The sequence below is a fragment of the Somniosus microcephalus genome, chromosome 21, assembly GCF_052327205.1.
Source record: "Somniosus microcephalus isolate GS21.2 chromosome 21, FLI_Smic_1.0, whole genome shotgun sequence".
NCBI classification, from domain to species: Eukaryota; Metazoa; Chordata; class Chondrichthyes; order Squaliformes; family Somniosidae; genus Somniosus; species Somniosus microcephalus.
This window is the reverse complement of record NC_141007.1, coordinates 54,445,741-54,469,997: the sequence shown is the minus strand read 5'-3', so window position 1 is coordinate 54,469,997 and position 24,257 is coordinate 54,445,741. Positions and strand designations below refer to the sequence as shown.

Below are 24,257 nucleotides of genomic sequence, written 5' to 3'. Positions count from 1 at the left end.
TACATTACAATCAATGAAGAAATTATCGAACGATACAACTTAATTTAGAAACCAACTTAGTTCCTGATAAAATTGAATGATTTGATACAAAAACATTACCAAAACAAAGGCTCAGCTTCAGAACCAAATACAGAATCTATCTCAATCTAGTACCCAGTAGACGTCATCAGTCATGCTGCATGGGGAGCATGTCAGAAATTCTTGACATTCGTATCACAGCAGAGTTTTTAATGACCTTGGCCTAGAAATTGGGTTCTGGTCTTGCCAGGGCTGTAGCGCCAGAAAGTTTGCGCCAGCGGTAATGCGGCAGCGTGCGACGAAAATTCGGGTGCGCCGGGCCCAGACGGCGGCGGGCGCTAAAACCCTCCTTTAGCGCCTCAAAACGGGCGTGAACTTGGGTTTCCCGGCGCTAATCCCCCGCTGCGGCACCCGATGCGGTGCGGCAGGCGGGGGAACTGCAGGCCTCCTCCTCCTGTTAAGGAGGAGCTGCCTGCAGCCGACAACTGTCCGGCGGATTGACCCGACATCTGAGCCCGGCACCTCGGGGAAGTGCCGGGCTCGCATGAGACACTGATCAGGGCCGCGGGGGGGGAATGCAGGAGTCCGGGAAGGGAGGTGCGGACAGGCGGCCGCCGGGAACGCGGCCGGCCGCCGCTCCACCTTTATGCGCCGGCGCACACTGGGGGAAGACTCTGTTGCCAGAGTCTTAGTTGCGCCTGCCACGGGCGAGGCGGGCGCAACTGAATTTCGGCTTGGGGCCGGGTTACCACGGCAACCGGGACGCTGCGCACACCGATGATGTAATCGGTGCCGGCGCAGCGCTACCGGTGCAACGCCGATTTAGGGCCCCAGGGAATTTCTCAACTGGCCATAACTCCGGCGCTAGGCCCTCTAGCGCCTCAAATGCGGCGCTAAGCCTACCGAATTTCTAGGCCCTTGTCTTAAATGGTGAGACAATTGGGGAAATGTCAATGGTGAATTATAGCGCATCTTTCTACTTTTGCACCTAGTTGCAGCCAATGCCCACTCCCAGATTAATTACAGCATGTGTTAGATGTAGCATTCACACAACACTGATCAAACAATGCACATTATACCCATCCTTTGAAAAATCTGGCATTGTATGCTTCTGAATAGGTTATCATATGGCCTCCAACCAAAACAATGTAATGACTTCTTCTCTTCTTGGGCAGTCCTTCGGAACCGAGGATGACTTGTGATGTAAGAAAAAGGAGGCTTACCATCAAGTAACTTTAAAGTAAGCTTTAAGTAACTTATAAACACACTATATACAAGAGAGGTCTTTACCATGCCTCTGGTAGAAGCCTCTTACAATACTGAACAGACCAGTATTTATACCAGTCCAACAGGAAGTGACACATGACAGGAAGTGAGGTATGTACACAGTTCATAGTTCACAGTTCACAGTTCACAGGAAGTGATGACATAACTTCCCGGAAGCTATTATTTTTATCACATTCTTCCCTCCTGCAGGTTTAGGAGGCTGTGGTCTACCTTTTGGTCCGCAGCCGCCGAACAAGGAAGAGTCGCACCCGTTTGGATTCCCGTCGTAGAGGGTCGCTGGTCCGCTTACATGCGGTTGGCCATTGGCCAGAGTCCGTGTGGCCTGGATTACCCTGTGAAGGGTCAGGGAGATCATGGCTTCGAGTACGAGCCCCAATAGGTTCAAAGTCAGACTGCCTCTGTTCAGAGGGAGGTGCAGAGCTGGTCTGTGGCAGACCAGTACTTTCATGCGTGGTACTGGGAGGGTCGCAACCTTGAGCACGGGGTTCTACCGGCACCAAGCTAGTTGGTGTCCGATCAGGATCCTGGAGAGGGGTACCCGATAGGTCCCAAGAGTTTCCTGGTGAAATGCCATCACCCGATGTCCCACTAGGTCCTGGTGGGCAGGGAGCCAGATCCCGTAATGATACGGTAGATTCTCGGCCGTCGGAATATCGTATGTTTGCATAGGTGGGGTTGGCATCGGTTAGTTCGACCTCGTCTACAAGAGGGTCATTTTTAGACGTCCGAACGTATCTTCGGAGTAATACAGGTCCAGGAGTAGTTAGCCATGACGGGAGTGATGTCCCATGAGATGAGCGACGCTGGAATCCAAAGAACCGCTCATGAGGTGTAGTATTTGTGGCTGTAGAAAGCAGGGACCGTATAGAGTGCAATGCATCCGGAAGCACTGTTTCCCATTGCTGGTCTGGCAGGCCCCGAGATCTTAAAGCGAGACGTACGGAATTCCAGATGATACCGTTATACCTCTCTACCTGCCCATTTCCAATGGGATGGTATGGTGTTGTTTTGCTTGTAGCAATTCCCCGTTCTGAGAGGTAGTCCTTGAGTTCCCTCGACATAAAGGATGGACCCCGATCTGAGTGAATATAAGCCGGCATGCCACAGAGAGAAAATACCTGCTCAAGGCAGCAGATTACTGTGGACGCCAGCATATTGGAGCAGGGGAAGGCAAACGGAAAACGTGAATATTCGTCGATCATGGTGAGCAAATATGTGTTCCGAGTTGAAGAGGGCACTGGGCCCTTAAAATCGATGCTAAGTCGTTGCATCGGTTGGGTTGCATGTATGAGTATACCATCTGAGGGGCGGAAGAACTGAGGTTTTAATTCCGCACAAAGCCGGCATTCTGAGCATATTTTCTTTACATCTCCAGTGGAAAAAGGGAGATTCCGTGATCGTACGAAATGTAGCATGCGTGTAACGCCAGGATGGCACAAACCATTGTGGACATCCATGAGGGTGGAGGATGACATAGTGGAGCAGAATGCCCGTGTGAGGGTGTCCAGGGCCACATTCTCCTTGCCAGGCCGATAGAGAATGGTATAACCAAAAGAGGCCAGTTCCATCCTCCAAAGTTGTATTTTATTATTCTTAATTTTGGTTCGTTTTCGATTATCGAGCATGAAGGCGACTGATCGTTGGTCCGTGATCAATGTAAAGTGCTGGCGAGCTAGAAAATGGTTCCACTTCCGTACTGCCTCTATGATGGCTGTGGCTTCTTTCTCAACCGGAGGATAATGTAGCTCGGCACCTTGTAAGGTCCTGGACATAAATGCTACAGGACGACCTTCCTGATTCAGAGTAGCCGAGATCGCCACCTCCGAGGCATCACATTCAACCACGAAAGGGAGATTCTCATCAATGGAGTGAAGAGCCGCTTTCTCCAACTGTTTTTTGAGAAGGTTAAAGGCTGCAACAGCCGCTGTTCCCAGTGGAAATGATCTAGCATGCAGCAAGGGTTGGATTTTGTCCGAAAAATGAGGAATCCATTTAGCGTAGTATGCAAACAGACCGAGAGCCCGACGTAAAGAAGCCGGATTCTTAGGTGACGGGAGCTCTTGGAGCGGGCGAAGTCTTTCTGGGTCTGGCTTAATGATACCATTGCCTATGCAGTAGCCAAGGATGTTGATGGTCGGTTGCGACTCAACAGATTTGGATTCATTCAGGGTCAAATTACGGCGATGGAGGGCATCCCGAAATTTTTGGAGGTTGGAGTCGTGTTCCTGTTGATCGTGACCTGCAATGGTAATGTTATCAAGATAGGGAAAAGTGTCCCTTAGGTTTTCCTGCTTAACCAGGCCATCCATTGCTCGTTGAAAGACAGCCACTCCATTAGTAACCCCGAATGGGAGGCGACGAAATTGGTACAGCCGTCCATTAGCCTCAAAGGCTGTGTACTGCTTATCTGAGACCTTCAAGGGTAACTGATGATAGGCACTTTTTAAATCGTAAGTTGAGAACACTTTGTATTCGGCCAGTTTATTAACCAGATCATCAATGCGTGGCAATGGGTAGGCGTCCAAGTCGGTATATTGATTGATGGTTTGCGAATAATCGATGCATAGTCGCTGTTTGTGAGGTTTTAGAGGGTTCTTGACAATGACGACTTGAGCCCGCCAGGGCGACGAACATGGTTCAATGATATCCTCTGCTAGAAGTCGAGAGATTTCAGCCGCAATAAAAGATTGGTCTTCCTGATTAAAGCGCCGCGATTTCGTTATTATCGGTTGGCATTGAGGCGGAATACTGGCAAATAACGAGGGTTCATCAAGTGAAGCTGCTGATAATGCACAAAATGGTAATTTAGACGGTATATTAGAAATAGTAAGTCCGGGTTTGGATCCACCAAACTCAATGGTGAGTTTCTTATGCTGTTTTTGGAAGTCCAGTCCTAAGAGGAGATCACTACATAAGTCCTTGAGCACCAAAAGTCGGGTGGAGGGATACATACGACCATGAAGTGTCATATCAACAACACAAAAGCCGGAGATTCTGGTATTAAGTGATGACTGGGCCATCGCAATTGCCTGGTCCGATGGGAAGACATGTAGTTTCAATTTCGCAACAATCTGTTCCTTAATGAAACTATCAGTACTTCCTGAGTCAATTAAGGCATCTAAGGTATGCCCTTTAATTGAAATTTTTGTGGCAGCATGAGACAGGTTCTGTGGGCAAGCAGCTGTAATTGGTGTCGTTGCACAGAGAGTGGCTAAAACTCTCGGTGTGCTTCTTCGGGAGAGAGCTCGAGAGGAAGCTTGATAGGTCCTAGCTGGAGCATCTTGATAGGCCCTAATTGGGGCAGTTCGGTAGGCCTTAGCTGGATTGGCCCTCGTAGAGGCCCTTGATAGGCAAACTTTAGCAAAGTGTCCTTTTTTCCCGCAATAACTGCAGATTGCATTGCGAGCAGGGCAGGTTTTCCTAGGGTGAAAAGCATCTCCACAAAAGAAGCATTCCTTCCTAGATTGCCAAGAGGCTGCTAAAGTGGGGTCGTCCTCCTCTTCTTCATCAGAATTATCAGAATTAGATTCCCCCATGATAGGGTTCACCTGAGACCGCTTGAATTGTCTGGTTGCAGCTACAGCAGCAGATCGAGATCTGGGCAGCTGATAGAGGTCTGCATTTCTCTTTGCCAAATCCAGTGAACAAGCTAGGTCAAAAGTTTTTGTAGCTCAAGTGTTTTACTTTCTAGTAGACGCTGGCGTATAAATGGAGAGGCAATCCCGCAGATGAAAGCATCACGAATCATTTCTTGGCGGTACAGCTCAGCTGAGGCTGCCTGAAAGTTACAATCTACGCTGAGCCTGCGAAGTTCTTGCAGGAATTCGTCAATTGATTCCCCTGGCCCTTGTCGGGCTGTGGCCAGTAGATGTCTAGCATAGACCTCATTTGGGGTCTTGGCATACAGTTTCTTAAGTGCCCGAATCACCTCATCGTAATTATCCCATTCATCAACATATTCGAACACTTTTGGGGTCACATAATTGATAAGTATCTTCAATCTAGCAGGAGCATCCGCTTCACATTCATCCAGAAAATTCTCAAAAGTACGGTACCAATGCTTCCATACCCTGCCAGCTGCTGGTGCATTCGGGTCCAAGTCCAGACGAATAGGTCTAAGGATTTTCTCCATGATGGGTGGTTCCCTGGATCCTTAATTCCGAGTTTGTCCGAAGGTCTAGTATTCGTGAGTGTAAATACTAAGTTACTTAAATTGATGTAAGAAAAAGGAGGCTTACCATCAAGTAACTTTAAAGTAAGCTTTAAGTAACTTATAAACACACTATATACAAGAGAGGTCTTTACCATGCCTCTGGTAGAAGCCTCTTACAATACTGAACAGACCAGTATTTATACCAGTCCAACAGGAAGTGACACATGACAGGAAGTGAGGTATGTACACAGTTCATAGTTCATAGTTCACAGTTCACAGGAAGTGATGACATAACTTCCCGGAAGCTATTATTTTTATCACAACTTGCTTCCACATTAAAAAAGGAGTTCTCTGGTGACTGATGAGTCCAATGTGAGACCTACAGTCTCTGTCACAGGTGGGGCAGACGGTGGTTGAAGGGGCGGGTGGGTGGGGTGCTTGGGTTGACGTGCGCTCCTTCCACTGTTTGTGCTTGGCTTCCGCTTGCTCCCAGTGAAGAGACTCGAGGTATTCGGCGCCTTCCCTGATGCTTCTCCTCCACTTTGTGCGGTCTTGGGTCAGGGATTCCCAGGTGTCGGTGGGGATGTTGCACTTTTTTAAGGAAGCTTTGAGGGTGTCCTTGAAGAGTTTCCTCTGCCCACCTGGGGCTCTCTTGCCTTGTCGGAGCTCCGAGTAGAGCACTTGTTTTGGGAGTCTCATATTGGGCATGCGGACGATGTGATCCGTCCATCGGAGCTGATTGAGTGTGGTCAGAGCTTCGATGCTGGGGATATTGGCCTGAGCGAGAACACCGACGTTGGTGCGCCTATCCTGCCAATGGATTTGCAGGATCTTGCGGAGGCAGCGTTGGTGGTACCTCTCCAGTGCTGTGAGGTACCTGCTGTACATGGCCCATATCTCTGAAGCATACAGGATGGTGGGTATTACTACTGCTCTGTAGACCATGAGCTTGGTGCCGGGTTTGAAGTCCTGGTCTTCAAACACTCTCTTCCTCAGGCGACCGAAAGCTGCACTGGCACACTGAAGGCAGTGTTGGACTTTGTCATCGATGTCTGCCCTTGTTGACAGTAGGCTCCCACAGTATGGAAAGTGGTCCACATTGTTCAAGGCCTTGTCATGGATTTTGAGAATCGGGGGGCAGTACTGTGTGGCGGGGGCAGGTTGGTAGAGGACCTTTGTCTTACAGATGTTTAGTGTAAGGCCCATGCTCTCGTACGCTTCGGTGAAGGTGTTAACGATGGTTTGGAGCTCGACCTCCGAGTGTGCACAGACGCAAGCGTCGTCTGCATACTGTAATTCGATGACAGAGGATGGGACGACCTTGGATCTGGACTGAAGGCGACGGAGGCTGAACAGTTTCCCGTTTGTTCTGTAAATTAGCTCCACTCCAGTGGGGAGCTTACAGAGGGCGAGATGGAGCACTACCACAAGGAAAATCAAGAAGAGCATCGGTGCGATGATACAGCCTTGCTTGACCCCGGTCCGTACGTGAATTGGGTCTGTGGTGGAACTGTTGGTCAGGATCATGGCTTGCATGTCGTCGTGAAGCAAGCAGAGGATGGTGACAAATTTTTGAGGGCAGCCAAATTTGAGGAGGACGCTCCATAATCCCTCACAGTTGACAGTGTCAAAGGACTTTGTGAGGTCAAAGAAGGCCATGTACAGCGGTTGGTGCTGTTCCATGCATTTCTCTTGTAATCGGCGCGTGGTGAAGATCATGTCCATTGTGCCCCTTAGTGGGCAGAATCCGCATTGCAACTCTGGGAGGAGCTCTTCAGCCACTGGGAGAAGGTAATTGAGGAGGATTCTTGCGATGACTTTCCCTGTGGCGGACTAGTCACCTTTCTTGAAGATGGTCACAATTACGACGTCTCCGAGATCCCCTGGCATGCTCTCCTCCTTCCAGATAAGAGAAATGCGTTCATGAATTTGCGCCAGTGGTGCTTCTCCGCCATGCTTTAGTGTCTCGGCAGGGATTCCATCTGCTCCTGAGGCCTTGTTGTTCTTCATGCCGGGCTAGGGTTGTGCTGAGATGGTGGCGGGTAGCATGCTGCGGGATGGAGTTGAGGACACTCGCGTCGAAGACAGAGTCTCGGTTAAGGAGATCTTCGAAGTGCTCCTTGCAGCAGGCACTGACTGCCTCCCTGTCCTTGATCGAGTACCTCTCCGTTCTTGGCCTGCAGTGGGGTAGGACCTTGGGCGATTGGGCTGTAGGCTGTCTTGACTGCGCTAAAGAATCCACGCACGTCATGGTTGTCAGCTAGGTGCTGGATCTCCTGCACTTTCTGCACCCACCATCTGTTCTTTAGGTCATGAGTTTTTTGTTGGACCTCGGCCTTCAGGCGTCTGTAGAGCTGCTTTCTTGCTCTCGAGTTCTGTTGCTGTTTCCAGATCAGGAATGCCTTGCGCTTGCGGCTTATTAGCTCCTGGATCTCCTGGTCGTTCTCGTCGAACCAGTCTTGGTGTTTCCTGGTCGAGTGATCGAGCGTCTCTTCACAGGTGCTGATTATGGAGGCCTTGAGTGCAGATCAAGCACTGTGGACACTGTGTCTCTGCATCACTGGGAGTCGTCAGGTTGTTTGTGAGGTGCAGGCTGAATAGGGCTTTCTTAGCGGGATCTTAAGAGTGCTCCAGCATTGATTTTCCTGTGGCATTGTTTCTGTTGCCGCCGCTGTTTTGGGGCTACATTGATGGAGATGAGAGCGCGGATTAGGTGGTGGTCTGTCCAGCAGTCGTCAGCTCCTGTCATGGATGATGCGGACATCCTTGCGGCCCCTCGCTCGGACAATGACGTAGTTCAGCAGATGCCAGTGCTTGGAGCGAGGGTGCTGCCATGAAACCTTGTACTTTTCTCTCTGACGGAACAAGGTGTTGGTTATGACAAGGCCATGTTCTAAGCATTTCATCAGGAGGAGGGCACTGTTGGGATGTATCATTATATGGCCTCCAACCAGAACTATGTAACGACTATATCTAGTTTTCTCTCAACTTGTTCTATCTTTGCTGTTCATCTTTGATTTTTTTTCTCATTAACTCAGGGGTCCCCAGCACTCGGTCCTCTCGCTCAATCTGTTCCTTCTTCATTCAACCCTATCCAGATTTCTGCTGATACTTCCACTCTACATTCATCAACTTCCTTCAGATCATACACCCGTAGTGCTCACCACCTCCAAATCTCTTGCAGTGCAAATACTAATCCAGTACATCTAGATCTCCTGCCATCCTTCAATGGGCAATGAAAATCTGGTTTCTTTCAATTCTACAAAGTCAGTTTCTTCCGATATCCCTCAAGTTTAACCAAGCGCTGCGACCTCTTATATTTGATGACTCCATGCTAGGCCTTCTTCATTTATCGCCATTCTTGGTCTCATTATCTACTCTGCCCTCAAATGGAACTCCCACATTCCCTCCATTGCTAAAGCTTCCTCCAAGAAGCTTGGTTTTGGCCTTTCCTATCAAACATCGAAGACAAGACAAAGAAGCTTATTACCCGAGACAATCTCTCCCTTATTCATGGCCTCTAGTTTTTGATCTCTTTGTTGCACCATTTCTCTCCACATTCTCAACATTACTTTGGTCAATGCGCTTCTCAACTTTTCTTCCTGATTTCTTCTAAATTGCAAATATGTTGCCCTATGTGTTTTTCTGCTTCTCTACAACCCCATTGAGTTGAAATCACATTACACATGCTCTAACTTATTTTTTTTCCCCACAGGGCCTGAAAGTTGTGGAACTCCTGATCTCCCTCAGTCTTTCCCTCCTCCTGCAATCTTCAGGCTGTTAAAACCCAGGCTTAGAGCCACCCAATCACTATTTATGAATTTACCTCATTAATCATGGACCATGGTCCTTCAGTTCAATCTCTCAGTAAAAATAACACACCTTACTTCATTAATGCGACATTTCAATTTTCTAAAACATTCACTTGAGTGGATAATTTGAGTCATAATGTGAATTTACTGCCGAAATATGTGTAGTTTTGTACAGTGCCCATTAAGACTGGTCAAACTAATTTCTGTTAGGTCTTTTATGACCATTAGAGTGGGAACTTTCATCCATATATTTCAACCCAATTTAAACTCAAGTTTCAAATGTAAAGGGAACACTACGCCACAGCAAGCAATGTTTACGTCGGGACATTTTTCATATCGATAAAATATTTAAAACAATATCTATAGTGAACACAGATGTCATGCTGAGATGTCACGCTTTGTTATGGATGCAAAACAATCTTAAAATGTTGAGTGCCTCTGAACCACAATCTGAAATTGGCAAGCACATTACAATCTATAAAATTCCCTGTCCAAACAACAGGACACCAACTGACCTAAGCCTCTGTTTACTTAACAACTATCGGACTTTCATGGCCTTAAAGCAGCACTGCCCAACTTGACAGAACAATGCACTGTGCATATTTGATATAAAACTCTTATATCCTTATACAGCAGCACATCATCTGACTTGCCAGAGCATTGCCACAGGACGTGTGTTATTATGTTTTACAGATTGCTGTTGATAACCCCTATATTAGCAACTTCCACAACGCTGTAAATCACCTGCTTGGATACGTTTTTAGATGGGCTATATTAGGATGAATTCAGCGGCCCCGTGCCCCCAACCTCAAGCCGGACTCAAAGGAAGCACAAGTCGGAAATAGGGCTACAGGGCTCTTAGGTGCATGCTCCCTTTGGGCATGGCTCCTCACAGAGTGTGGGACTGCCGAGGTTACCCTATTGTTTTATGACAAAGTATCTTGGCGAATTAGAATAAGGGCTGAGGAATGGAATCACTTTTCCCTTTAGGCAACTGGTTGCACTTACTCCCAAAGTCAGTTTGAGCAAATGTTTCTTGCAGTGTAGAGTTTCTATTTTTACATAGCCTATCATTCTCGGCTGTCTGAATGAGATTGCAGAACATATGTTAATTAGAGTCAAAGTGCAGGCAGTTTTGATGGGGATTCCTGTTTACTGGGAACCCAATTGGAAGCACAAGACTTCATCCTCCCAATAAAGTCACGGCTTTCATGCTCTGTATTTGAGTTTGGATTCAGACTCTGGCCCCTCGGTCATCCTTCCTCCTCTCAATGCCAATATTCAGAAGCCACTGATTAAGGAATACACGAGATCTTAGACCATGTGAAAAATCATATATTTCTGTTAGAGGTTATTCTACTTCATCTATTTATACATGTAAAAAAGACGTGTTTGTGAAGGTTGTGATGATGTTAAACACAAAACATATGGATCTGATTTTCAATACACTTCAAAATATGTTCCAATTAAACATGCCAACCCAAAATGATATGGAATTAAATCCAGCAATGGGAGAAGTATTCAGCCATTCCAGGATTTGAAAGGGAATACGTTTCACCTCTTCATGACATGGTGAACTAATAGTAGTCCTGCCACTACTCTCCCATTGTTATTTGCTATGTTTACTGTGACACCTCAATACAAAGGACAAGGGGAAGACCACAAGAAGTCCAATTTACCTGGACTAAAAAGATAAAATCAGCAGAGAAATAATAACGCTTTTATCAAAGCTAACAACATGCAAGGGTTCACACGACCTACATTCTCCAGGAAGGACTTCTTTTTCCATCTGGTCTTTATTATATAGACCTTTTTAAATACATTTAATTTTATTGTTATGAATTATAAAAAGGAAAGGAAATATCACATTTATTGTTTTATCATTATACCTCTTTCACATTGTGGTTCCCCTCATTATAGTGCAGATTTTTTTTTTTTACAGAACTAGACTGAGTGTGCGTGTGAGAGAGAGAGAGAGACAGAGAAAAAGAATGAACGTAAGACAAAACTTGTGTTTAATGTCTTGACACACCCTGAGGACATCCCACAGCCACATCTATTTACAGTGAAATCAAGCAATATGTAACCGTAGCAAGATGTTTGGGCATAGAAATGGCAAATTTTCAGTCACGAATAGTGATTTTTAAATGTCATCAAGTTTTATCTATTTATCTTGTTCAAATACTATATAAAGTAGAATAAAACACGTAAGAAAAAGCGCCAAAGTGACAAACGAATTTCCCACCCCTAATCTGCACACCATTAATACAACACATTACCCAGGTGATGAGGAGTCGGGTGTGGAGCTGGTGGCTCAGTGGGAAGGATAACCAGCTGGGTCGAGGGATCTTGGGAAAGTGGGAATACTGTCTGCATGGCACTTGGCATTGACGCTGGAAATCCAGGTGGTAGATTTGAATGCAGAGCTGGATGACCGATTCCTGTGTTAGAAAATAAAAAAAGATCATTCGTAAAAACAAACTGAGCAAAGAAATGTTAAATATAAATATTGTGATGCACAATTATAGGGAACGACCTGCTCTGGTCATTATGTGTAGTGAAGTCTCGAGCACTTATTTTTTAAATGCATTTACAGTGTCACTATACAAAGCAACCAGAACAAGTCTTCTCCCACGTATTCTCGCAGTTGTATCATCTCCTCATCCTTAGCTATCACTCACTAGTACAGTAATTGATCTTCCGAAGCACGTAGCTGATAAAATGTCTCACAGCAATAACACAAAAAGGAAGGAAAAAAGGATATTTGATCCCTCAAAGCCTGCTCCTTCCACAGATCATGGACACCCTGCTCTATCAGCTGCCTCACTTAGTTCATCACTGAGGGGAAGTTATGCAAATTGTATTCCTGAGTTCCAATGGTGTTCACATTAGTTATAAACAAAATGGGAGAAGGGTTATTGCAATATTCTAACATAAGCAGATGGCTCAATGGAATTCAAATGCAGATGAATGCTAGGTTATGCACTCTTGAACAGGAAACCTCAAATGCGCACACAAGATGGGTGTTTTAACCTATCCGCCTGGTAGTCTAGTTCACTATGAACTTCACCAAACTTTATTATGCTGCTGGCCACGTGATATCAGTGTCATCAGCAAATTTTATATTACAAGAATGTTCCTCCTCCATATCATTTATGGTCAATTAGGTTTACTCATTAGAGAAGGGGAGTAAAACTAGAAAGAAAGTAATTAAGAAGGGCTAGAGACACATACCCTTCCATAGGGAGTAACAGCAAAGCAATATTATGGGGTGATGTTACCACTGCAATCATGCCTTTTTGCTTCTCCACCTCCGACTAAAACCCATTTCTTTGACCAAGCTTTTAATCATCCCTCCCACTATCTCCTTCATTGGCTCAGCATCAACGTTTGTCTGATTATGCTTCGGTGAAGTGCCTTCAGACATTTTTCTACTTTAAAGGCACTATATCAATGCTTGTTGCTGTTGCTCCTGCTAAAACTAGAAACGGCAGAAAGTGAAAATCCATCCAAAATCTGTGCAATAACAGAACTCCCCCGACAGTTTCAAAACTACTTGAAAAAAGAATTCTGTCATAAATAATATGCGGGCTGCCAATTCCTTTGGTGGTTTCCATATTCCAGACTGGCCACTTTGTGCGTAATTAATTTTTTTTGCGGGAAACAAAGAAGTTTGATGACAAATGGTCTTTATACTAGAGACCATTGTGTAGTGTATTGGTTATGGTACTGGACTAGTAATCTAGAGGGCCTGGACACGTCATCCAGAGTATGTAAGTTCAAATCCCGCCATGGTAGTTTGAGAATTTGAATTCCATTAAAAAAAAACTGGGATAAAGCTGGTATCAGTAAAAGTTAAAATGAAGTGGTCAGATTGTTGTAAAACCCCAACTGATTCACTAATGTCCTTTAGGGAAGGGAACCTGCCTCTTTACTCAGTCTGGCCTTTAACTGCCCTCTAAAGTTTCCTAGGGATGGGCAATAAATGTCTGCCTTGCCAGCGATGCACACATCCGACAAATAATTAAAAAAACAAAAATAATGAAAAGGGGAAAATGAAAAAGAATGACAGGAATAAATCAAAATGAGACAAAAAAAATTGCTGAATAATCCTATAAAATCAGACAAGAAAATGTTTTTAAAAAACTAAATGAAAGGCTGATGAAATAGGCAAATACAATTATGAAAAGAAGCCATATAAAAATAGGGAAAAACCAGAATGAGTCACACAGCAATTATAGAATTTATCTTGTTTATTGTCCAAATCACACATAATTCTGTTCCGCATCATCCCTTGTATGGTTTCTGTGAAGATTATTTTGACAGTCTCCCAAAACACAAAAATTAAAACTAAAATAATAGAAAAATGCTACCCTTTTTAACATTCCTTGTAGTTGTAGTTGAAAGTACATTATAAGTTTTGCTTTTAAACAGGTGAAACTTTCAACTAAATATTTTTAACAAGCGAACGCAACTATCCTGAAAACAGGTTAGTTCCTATCCATTTAACTACCAACAATAATAACTGGAAGGTTATGATAACGCTGCCCTGTTGAAATCTCCTGGAACTTGCTGGGATCAGTTGTAATAACACAGTGGGTGGGTTGTTGCTACTGGGTGGTACAAAAGACAATACAACTGTTACTGATATTCTGGAATGATTTTAATTTTATGAATAATTTTATGATATTTACATCTGTTCTTCTGTAGCAGATTTGGGTGAATTATAACTCAACGTAGAGGCGAGACACCATTTCAAAAATATGTTTTGGTCAGCAATGTGTCTGACATGTGCAGCAAATCATCACACTTTGATGCGTTTCCAAATCAAACTACTGAAAAATCTGCACGGGTACAGTTTCTGTTTGCTAATATAGAGGGCACACCCCATAGAGAGCCCCCCAAGGGTGTGCAGGGGTTTTGATGAGCGTTTTACCAGTTAAAACCATGCAGTCTACCAGCACGGAGAAATGCAAAGCTTCCCTGCTGTTTGTTCAAGCAGGACCACTCTACCCAGTAGGGCACTGGCGTACAGGGTTATCTGGAGCCGCGTGGACGATTCACAGCTCCCAGCGATGGGTCTACCCCTCCAGGTTCCATCAGTGAGCCGGGCTGGCTGCTCAATCGTCCACAGTACCTGATGTACCACAGACCCGCCTGGCTTTGGTATTGGATTATTACATCCGCCACAAAGGGTTCCAAACGTTAAAGAAAGATCTTAAGGGGGATAAGCGGTAGGGTTGTCAATCCAATCGCAATGAAATTTCCATTGACATTTCAAGATGATACCAGCACCAGGTTGTCATACTCCTTAGGAAAGCTCAAGGACACTCAGTGAATCAGAAAAGATTATGAAAGGCAGTGACTATCAGCGAATCGGAAATGGCTATGAAAAGCAATGACTATCAACGAATCAGAAATGCCTATGAAAGGCAGTGACTATCCATAATGCAGCAAAAAAAATCTACCTTAATGAGGAGCAGAACTTTAAATTCTCACTTGGATTGGAGAAATATTTGGAGTAGAGTGCATAAATCAGTTTAAAACTAGAAATATTGTTATGCTTGTCTGCTCTGAGTTTTAATGTCTTGGATTATGAAAGTTTATTAACTGATGAATATGGGGGACAAGAAACTAAAGCAGTACTACATAAATTTATAAAATAATCGCAAAAAGAATTAAGGGGGAAATTAGGAAATGCCTTTACATTGAGAGTGATTAGTTTTTGTAATTCTCTGCCACAAACCATTGTTGAAGCAAAGTCCATAAATTCTTTGAAAAGGAAATTAGATAGTTGCTTGAACAGAGGAATATTAGAGTATATGGAGAGTGAGCAGAAGCGCAAATGGTTCATTCAGAGAAAAACAGCAGCGCAGACTGGATGTGTCAAATGGCCGGTTTCTGTGCAGGAACATTTTATGATTCTTTGTACTGTGGTAAAATCCAAGACACATTCTAATGATCTGTTTAGGGTACGGTTCAGACATTAAACACAACTAACTCTTGTGCCTGATTCATTTTAGACTTTTCCAGATGCTGCATTTTCAAACTCAGTAATGAGCAGAACTTATCTATTGTGTGCTCCAGCAAAAAGGATTACCCTGCAGAAGTGGTAATCAGATACTCCCCCGATTCTAATGACTGGATTACTTTGGCAGCAGATGTAGTGGGATATGAAAGGACCCATTTTGGAAACCTAGAATTCATAGAACAGCTCAACCAAATATAACAACCTTTTATGCTTTTCCTTTGGGAATGAGATCCTACTTTTATTAGTATAGATGGTGATGGGTTAGGTCGGTAACTGATTTTGACAAACCCTTCTCCTTTTCTTTTCTCCTGCCAGTTTGTCTTCATGTATAATAATATTCAGCCATTATATTTCTGTAAGAAATGTATATGCTTGATGTTTTGTTTGTGAAGTTTTCAACACTGAGTAAAGAATGGAAATGCATGCATGTATTTGACCGTGACCTGAAAATGGGAATGTTCATATGGTGACAATCCATTCCAAACAGTCTACAAAGAACAGAGAAGGGTTGGGATCAGCACCATTTTAGTTTTACAAGCAACAAGATGGAGCTACACCTTACAGGGGCAACACTGCGCTCAGATGAGGTCAAGAAACATTCCTTTTGAGGCTGCCTCCTTTCTTTACTGCACAGGGCATATTTGGCTTCTGCATTCTTCGATACCCCTGCACACCCTTGGGGCTCCCTAAGCCTAGGCTCTTCCAAGCTCTCTCGACTTGGGTAACGGGTGTACCCTCTATATTAGGCAAACAGAAACTGTACCCGTGCAGATTTTTCAGTAGTTTGGTTAGAAACTCCTGTGATTAATTCCTTTGGAATGTGTATATATTCTGGCAATCTCACTTGCCTGGATAGAATTAAGGCAAATATCAAGTTTGAAGTCACAAGATGTCCCCAACACCTAATTTTAGTGGCTGTAGACAACTTCAGCATTTGTGCAACTGTTTTCATGTGGAAATTGGCCTGTGTACATTCTAAACAGCTGACAGTACCAAATGAACTTCCTGGTTTCCTTCACATTTATGCATTTAAAAATGGAACTCCAGACTTTCACTTGACAAAGGATGTCTTTCATTTTGTGACTGAGGCATGAATAATAAGTTATTCACTTTCAAAATGTGGAGTTTTATTTTTGTTCCATCCTAACTATAATTCTCCATTAAAATTGCTCATCTCCTCAACAGCTGCATCAGATGTCTGAATGTTTTCTTGGCCCGTTGTAACTGCACACTATTTCACCACTGGCATTCTCTCTGACTGGTTGATTTGTGCTTTTATATTCTACTCTGAGTAACACACTTGTGTGGTAACTCTCCTATCTACCTGCACCAAAGCATTCTCTCATTTAGAGAATAATACAGTATGTTGCACTTTCAATTCTTAAACTTCTTAGGCTGACACTCCCAGTGCAGTACTGAGGGAGTGCTGCACTGTCGGGGGTGCCGTCTTTCAGATGAGACGTTAAACCAAGTTCTCTCAGGTGGACGTAAAAGATCCCATGGCACTATTTTGAAGAAGAGCAGGGGAGTTTATCCCCAGTGTCCTGGTCAATAATTTATCCCTCAACCAACATAACAAAAACAGATTCTCTGGTCATGATCACATTGCTGTTTGTGGGACCTTGCTGTGCGCAAATTGGCTGCCACGTTTCCCACATTACAACAGTGACTACACTTCAAAAGTACTTCATTGGCTGTAAAGTGCTTTGTGATGTCTGATGTTCGTGAAAGGCACTATATACATGCAAGTCTGTCTTTCTTTTTAGTACTTGGATGGAATTATAAATGGACAGATGAGCTAATGTATATCCAAACCTAGACAGATAAATGGATGGATTTCTGGATGGATGAAAATTTCAAAAAATATGAACAATACAGAGGTATACAAGGTTTATATCTCCCATCATGGCAACCCACATGTAGCACTGAGCAGTAAATGCAACATTACTACATTTTTTAGCAGTGCATTTCATAAACTCATTTTTGTTGAATTTTTCCCTTTCAAATATTACTTGAAATAGATTTTCATGTATACAAGCCAAAAGTTGGAAAAGTTGAACCTTGCTATCTTGCTTTAGGGGCAAAGAATAGAAAAGAAAAAGTCTGTTGTGTTAACTGTGCATTGGCCATCAGTGTGAAAGGTGCGCCGGTCATTGGAATATCTGAACCCATAAATTTGTACATTGCTACTAAATAAATGAAAGATTGCAAGACTGACCATATGAATGCCCGCCCATCCACACTGAGGGGCTGCCTGTCCTTGGAAGCCAATGCGAAGGAGTAAGGTGAGGATGTGCGTTGGGATCAGTTCCCAGTTGGTTGGCTTGTAAAGATGATCCTCCAGTAACCATCAGGTTTGGATTTAGGTCTCCAGGACAACCATTGGATGGACGGATTCGTGCAAACTCCACAAGTTCTTTGTTTTCTCTGAATTCAACAGAAATATTTTGAAATTAGTCACAATCAAAACATCTTTTTCCATACAGGGAGAGCCTTCACCACACGGACTGTCGCGGTTCAGGGAGAAGGCTCAACACCACCTTCTCAAGGGCAACTAGGGATGGTCAATAAATGCTGGCCTTACCGGCGATGCCCATATTCCAAGAATTAATTAAAAAATATATATCTCAAGTTTCCTTCCCACAATTTTTGATGTTTTAAAAATGTAATAGATTTTGAAACTAGCCACACACTTCCTTTGTGACATCACTGCAGTGGTACCCTTTAATCGTTAGATGCAAGGTCCAGTAATGAGGCACCAAGCAGACCAAAAGTGGGAAAGTGTAGACTTCACTTGTATAACCTGAATTTTTTTTTTTTTAAAACAGATATATAGGCCTAGAAATTGGGTTTTGGCTTAGCCAGGGCTTTAGCGCCGGAAATTAGTGCCGGCGCTAAGTCCCCTGCGCGCGGCAAAAATTCAGTGGCGCCGCGCCCAAACGGCTGCCGGCGCTACTGAAGGGTCTTAGCGCCTGGAAAAGGGCGCTAACTGCCGTTTCGCGCCGCAATTCCGGCGCTGCGGCACCCGATGCGGTGCGGCAGGCTGGGGAAGTGCAGGCCTCCTCCTTCCGTTAAGGAGGAGCTGCCTGCACCCGGCCGCGGCCCGCGCAAATCTGCTTAAAAATGAGCCCGGCACCTCGGACAAGTGCCGGGCTTGCATCTGTTCCGGGGGGGGGGGGGGGGGAAGAGAAGTCCGGGGAGGGAGCTGCGGGCAGGCGGCCGGCGGGAAAGCGGCCGGCCGCCGCGGGGCCTTTAATGCGCCGGCGCTAACTGCAGTAAGGCACCTCTGACAAAACGCTGGTTGCGGCTGCCACGGGCGAGGCGGCCGCAACTCAATTTCGGAGTTCGGGCGGGTTACCACGGCAACCGGGACGCTGCGCACACCGATGACGTCATCGGTGCCGGCGCAGCGCTACCGGAGCAACGCCGATTTAGGGCCCCAGGGAATTTCACTACTGGCCATAACTCCGGCGCAAGGCCCTCTAGCGCCTCAAATGAGGCGCTAAGGCTACTGAATTTTCAGCCGATCTTGTTTCCCCATTTTCTCTTATTTTTATGTCTGTCGGTTATGTGCCACCAAACAGCTTCCTCCATTCAGTAGCTGGAGTAACCTGGTCTGCGGCCCTCTCCACAACTACAAGGATTTCCACTTCATGATCTGTAAGCCAAAGGTGTGATTTGTGAGAGTCTGGTTAGCCAAATGTTCATTGACTCATTCTCCAGGAGATGGCACATCCATTTTAGCTGTCTAGCTGAGAACTGACAAATCTTGTTCTGCTACTGGTCTTCTGACCAAGTGTACAAGCAACCAGCAGCGCCCTGGGATATGAACATCATGATCCATGAGTCAAGCGCATAACCAGGCCTTTTAGTATTAACTCTTCTCCGCACGGACACTGAAACGCTGCAAACCCTTTTTTTTTAATGCATCTCTCTCTGATGTTAAATATAATAATGTTGAATGAAATAAACATATGGAACGCATTAACATTTCTTAATTCAGGATTAAAAGTATTGTGCTTAGTAGTGTTAGGTAATCCAGTCAGAGTTGTACAGGTTCTAAGGATGAATATTGGAGCAAAGTGGAATTGTAAAAGTAGTCCAAGTTCGCAAACTATTCCACGAATCACAACATCTGTGGTAACCAATTCTGATGATTTGGGCTCAGATTTTGGGACGGGACAATAAAAAGCGTATTGTGCTGTGTTAATCCAAGACATTTTGTGCTGTATTAATCCGTGAAAGATCTTACCGAAGTAAGTGGTCCCTTTCCCTATCCAAACGTGCCAGTCCCATTCTTTCCTCACGAAAATGATTGTTTTCTTCCTCTGCTTCCAGGTCTATGACATAGGCGGAGCGCGATGATCCTGTCAACAAGAAAGCATTATTTGCAGCTAACCAGCACCCATGCAAAACTCATACCAAGTTTATTACAGCGGTACAGCTTAATATGAAATCTAGTCAAAGCAAATCCATGTCAAAATCAACTATTCAAATTGTCAAATAAAGAAATGCAATGTAAAATGTCTCCATTTTCAGACATTTAAATTGCACTGTGTGATCAGCAACTGCACTAGCATAGTTCTAGGTCATTCACAAGGAAAACCTATACATGTGTGATGTCTTGTGACAAACTACTGACGATTTACTTTTGATGTTGAGGGAATACTTCATTTATAACCTTTCAGAGAAAACTTCAACTTCCACGTCCAGTGTTTGCTGGATCAAATACTTAAATGACATGGTGGATGAAAAATATGAAGAAAGAATTAACATTTCAGTACGGAGATCCTTCACACATTTTATCATAAGTACATTTTGGGTCAAACGCCTGCACAAAAGTAATAAAAGCTGAAAACTAATAGGGAATTGATAATAACATGGAATTGCAAACATATGTGGAGCTCGTGTACAACTTTCAGCTTGAAGTGCTCTAAAAATTCTGATCATTTACATTTTCATCTGGATGCTTGAAGTCTTCCTTTAAAGTAGGTGACATTCAAACAGGCATATCACCACTTTTTTGGGGTCTGATTTTGGACACTTTGGGGTCAGCCATCTTCATACTGGAAGTGAGGACAGTCAAAGTCATGGGCTTCTCCAAACTACTAACGTTACAGTGCATGATCAGCTACTGGGACCTGGGACTCAACTAGGTTGAGTTGGACAATGCCAAGTTTTCATACCCACAGATGAAACACTTCAGTCCAACAAACAAGTCTCGATGAAGTTGAAGCAACCAAAGCAAGGCCGTCTGAATTACAGGCTAACCTGCAACTCGAATACGTAACTATTCTGGGAATTAAATACTGTCCTACCATGTCATTTAGTAACAACACTGCACTTAAAGCATTCCCAAATGATTTGTCACCTATACCAGGAAAGAAAGGTGACATACAGGCCAGCATTTACCAGTAGTCCCATAGAATAATATTTCTGACAATAATAATCATGTTGTGAAAACAGTTAAAAAAATAAATCAGGGTTGTTGACAGAAGCACGGTTTAACGACTTATTTGGGTCTTTAATAGTATCTCACCTTTCAAACCAGGAAGGTGCCTGTGTTGCCTGCTGGACTCAGCACCACAAGGCAGTTCATGCTTGTTCTGGTTGTCTTTTTGCCTTGCAACTGCCACTGCGATCCCAACTGGAGGCTGCCGTATCTCTCCATCGCCCTGAGATGACTCATTTTCCCGTCCTTTGGCACAGTCTAGACGCTCCAAATCTAGGCTTGATTTCCCACTTTGGAATTTAATCTCCTGATGGACACAGCTGGCCCTAATGTTTCCCAGACCTCCAAAAGGGGTCTTCTGCCCAACAATCAAAGCCTGTGTGCCTGGAGGAAAAGAGCTGCTGTATTTTAACAAACTCTTCATGGCTGAGACTTCATCAGTTTGACCTAACATGTCTTGGTTTAGCACAGATCCTTGTGATAACATTGCTGCCTGCTGTAAACTTGAACTAAAAGGGTCAAGATAGGAGTTTTTCCTGTCTTCACCCATTGGAATCTGAGGGCCCTGCCATGATGGTATGTGAGATCCATTGTAGCTCATACAACTGAGCTCCGGTGGCCTTCTCTTCATTTCTGAACCCATGTGCTCCACCTCAGGAAGCTTATGGTGTTGGTGCCGTATCCTGGCCACTTTCTGCCCCTGTGAGTCTTTCGAAGCTTTCTCATGTGCATCACTGCCATGCTCCCGGTCCAGCATATAACTGGAGTGGGTGAGTTTGGCACAGCATGTCTCCAGCTCCTTCGAACAGAAACAATCCTGAGACTGTGGCATAACATAAGTGCTACCTTTCCCTGAGGGGCCCTTGGCTGCCTGAGGTGTGAAGGGCATCACCATCTGTGCACCAGTGCTGCTACCACACTGTTGTTTGGATTTTATGGCTGAATTGTGGGGCCAGTCCATTCCTTTCCCATCTAGCTTCAGATGTGTGTGTGAATTAGGTACTGTCCCAATATCAGACCTCTCTGTGCTTTTGTCGTGTGTCTTCTCCTTCCCTATATTTCTGTTGACCTTGCAGTTCTCTGCAGTGACTTGAAAAGGTCTACTTTTGTCACTGAAGTGTCCCACTGAAGGCACGTACGTAGGCCCAGTGACCTTGAGCTCCCTGCCAGCCTTATCTTGAGTCGGGTAAAAAAGGTCTAAGTTGGAATGAACCTGCAAACAGGGGAATGTTCCCGAGGCTGTGCTAGATGATGGAGGAATGTTGGACAGTGAAGAAGGAACAGAGTATGCAACAGAATGGTGTGGCGTTTGCCAACTGTCCGAGCACTCGATATGCATTGGACCAGAGGGACCATTTTCTCTGAAATCCCTCTCAAACCTTAAGCTCTCTTTGGTACACCTGCCTGGGGTATGGATGTCCATTTGCCTCGGTAAAATCCCACCAATATTAGTGCAGCTTGCTAATAAAGTCTTACTGGAATCTCCATTCATAACTTTGGAGTTTGTTAAACAGCTACTGAAGTGTTTATTTCTGTTTTCACACATGCTATTGTGCATATTTGTTATGTCTTCTTTGCATCTAACATCTGGCATCAGAGGCAGCACTATTTTATGTCTGTCCTTTCCATCTTCTTCTGAATGTCTCTCCTTGTGTGTCCTTTGACTGTTCATAGAATTGGCTTCATTTTTACTCATCCTTTCTTTACTAGGTTCCTTAGCAGCTAGGAGTCTGTCAGTTTCCTTGATGGTTTTGTGGGAGTGGCTCATCTCTCTGTCTCTGCTGCAGGAACCAATGGGATGGCTGGGTGCGGCTCGGGAAATGGAAGGAAAACTATGATTGGTTGAGAGCAGGGTTGGTTGTCCAGGTAAGTTCCTCAGATAGAAACCATCTGCAAGTTGAGAAAGACCTCATAAGATCAGTGCATTATATTATATCACCATCAATAATGATACCTCCTTCTGCTTTCTTATACACCTCACCTTCTGTTTAACTCAAGACCCACATTTCTATGTTCTAAATCACTCTATACAATCATATGATGAACAGGTTTTTTTTTATATACAACATATTTTGCCTGAAAATGTTCTCTGCCATTTTGCTTCCCTTTCTTCCTCTCCTGAAGGCACTGACTCCTTGTGCTGGAGGACAATTCAAAAACACCAGTCACTGTCTAGTATCTCACCCAAGTGGCCATTATTCATGTGTGAGCTTTGACAGTAAAGGGTTGAATTCCGAACGCATGCTTCTAGCACAGAGACTGGGAGCACAAACTGGGATATCGTGGGGGTGCTCCTCAAAATCTTCTGTTCATTATGGGCAGAAAAATCACAGGGAGCATTGCCCGCTAGTTCCTAAAATATGCTCCAGTGTTAAGGGTGTGCATTTAGAAAATCAGCCCTTAAGGTTCAACAGGCTATTTGACCACAGAAGACATCACAGACAAGCCCAATCCTCTTTTCAGCAGGCCTCCACGTGTACGCAGCTCCAACAAGAGCAGGAGGCCTAGCTGATTTGTCCTTCCCTAACCCAGGGCAGTCAGGGTAACTATAGCCTGCTGCCCAGCCTAGATCAGCTAATTCAGCACAGACTAGGATTTGAACCTGTGAACTTACTGGTGCACATGGCAATGGATTATTGTTTAATGGAGAAGGGCCTGGCATAATATTCTCATCCTTGTTTTCAAATCCCTCCGTGGTCTCGCCCATCCCGACCTCTGTAACCTCCTCCAGCCCTACAACCCTTCGAGATCTCTGTGCTCCTCCAATTCTGGTCTTTTGCGCATCCCCAATTAATCGCTCCACCATTGGTGGCCGTGGCTTCAGCTGCCTGGGCCCTAAGTTCTGGAATCCCCTCCATAAACCTCTCCGCCTCTCTAGCTCGCTCTCCTCCTTTAAGACGGTCTTTAAAACCTACCTCTCTGATTGGTTATCTGTCTTAATGTCTCCTTAAGTGGCTCAAATACCAAATGTTGCTTGATAACGCTCCCGTGAAGCACCTTGGGACATTTTACTATGTTCAAGGTGCTATATAAATGCAAGTTGTTGTTGTAAGGCTGTGGCTTGATTAAAAAAAGCAGCATAAAGCAGAGGTGTGAAAATAAAATTAACATTGAAGATTTTGTCGAGCAGAAATCATCAGATGATTAGATGAAAAATGCCTCTAATGTTTTGCTGTGCTCTGTTCTTTAAGTGTTTAATGGGCAAAGTTAAACTGAACATTTAGCAATTAATTCGATCCATTAGACATTATCCTATACCAAGGAAATGCTTGTAAGTTCTAATACCCTCGGACAAACTTTTTACATTTCAGAGGCCAGAATGTATCTCTCTCAGTATACCAAAGACAGATCACAGATGTTCTAGTCAAGGGACTGTCTGTCCTCCCTCCAGTTGGTAAAGCAGCCATCTTGAATTCTCTTACTCCACCGATGGGGGATTTTAGTAATGTGGAGAAACTAGAGAAGCTGGGCTTGATCTCCTTAGAGCAGAGATGTTTAAGGGGA

At 44.4% G+C, this 24,257-nt stretch overlaps 1 protein-coding gene across 1 annotated transcript in view; it reads right to left on the bottom strand.

The window, feature by feature from the left end:
• bahcc1b (BAH domain and coiled-coil containing 1b) overlaps positions 1-24,257 on the bottom strand; it is a 236,035-nt gene that overhangs the window by 103,419 nt on the left and 108,359 nt on the right. Inside the window, exons 5-8 of the mRNA XM_085963645.1 lie at positions 20,841-22,643; positions 19,554-19,668; positions 17,520-17,728; positions 11,550-11,711 (exon numbers count right to left, since the gene is read on the bottom strand). Coding sequence (XP_085819771.1) covers positions 11,550-11,711; positions 17,520-17,728; positions 19,554-19,668; positions 20,841-22,643 — 2,289 coding nt within the window. The remainder of the gene's footprint in view (positions 1-11,549; positions 11,712-17,519; positions 17,729-19,553; positions 19,669-20,840; positions 22,644-24,257) is intronic.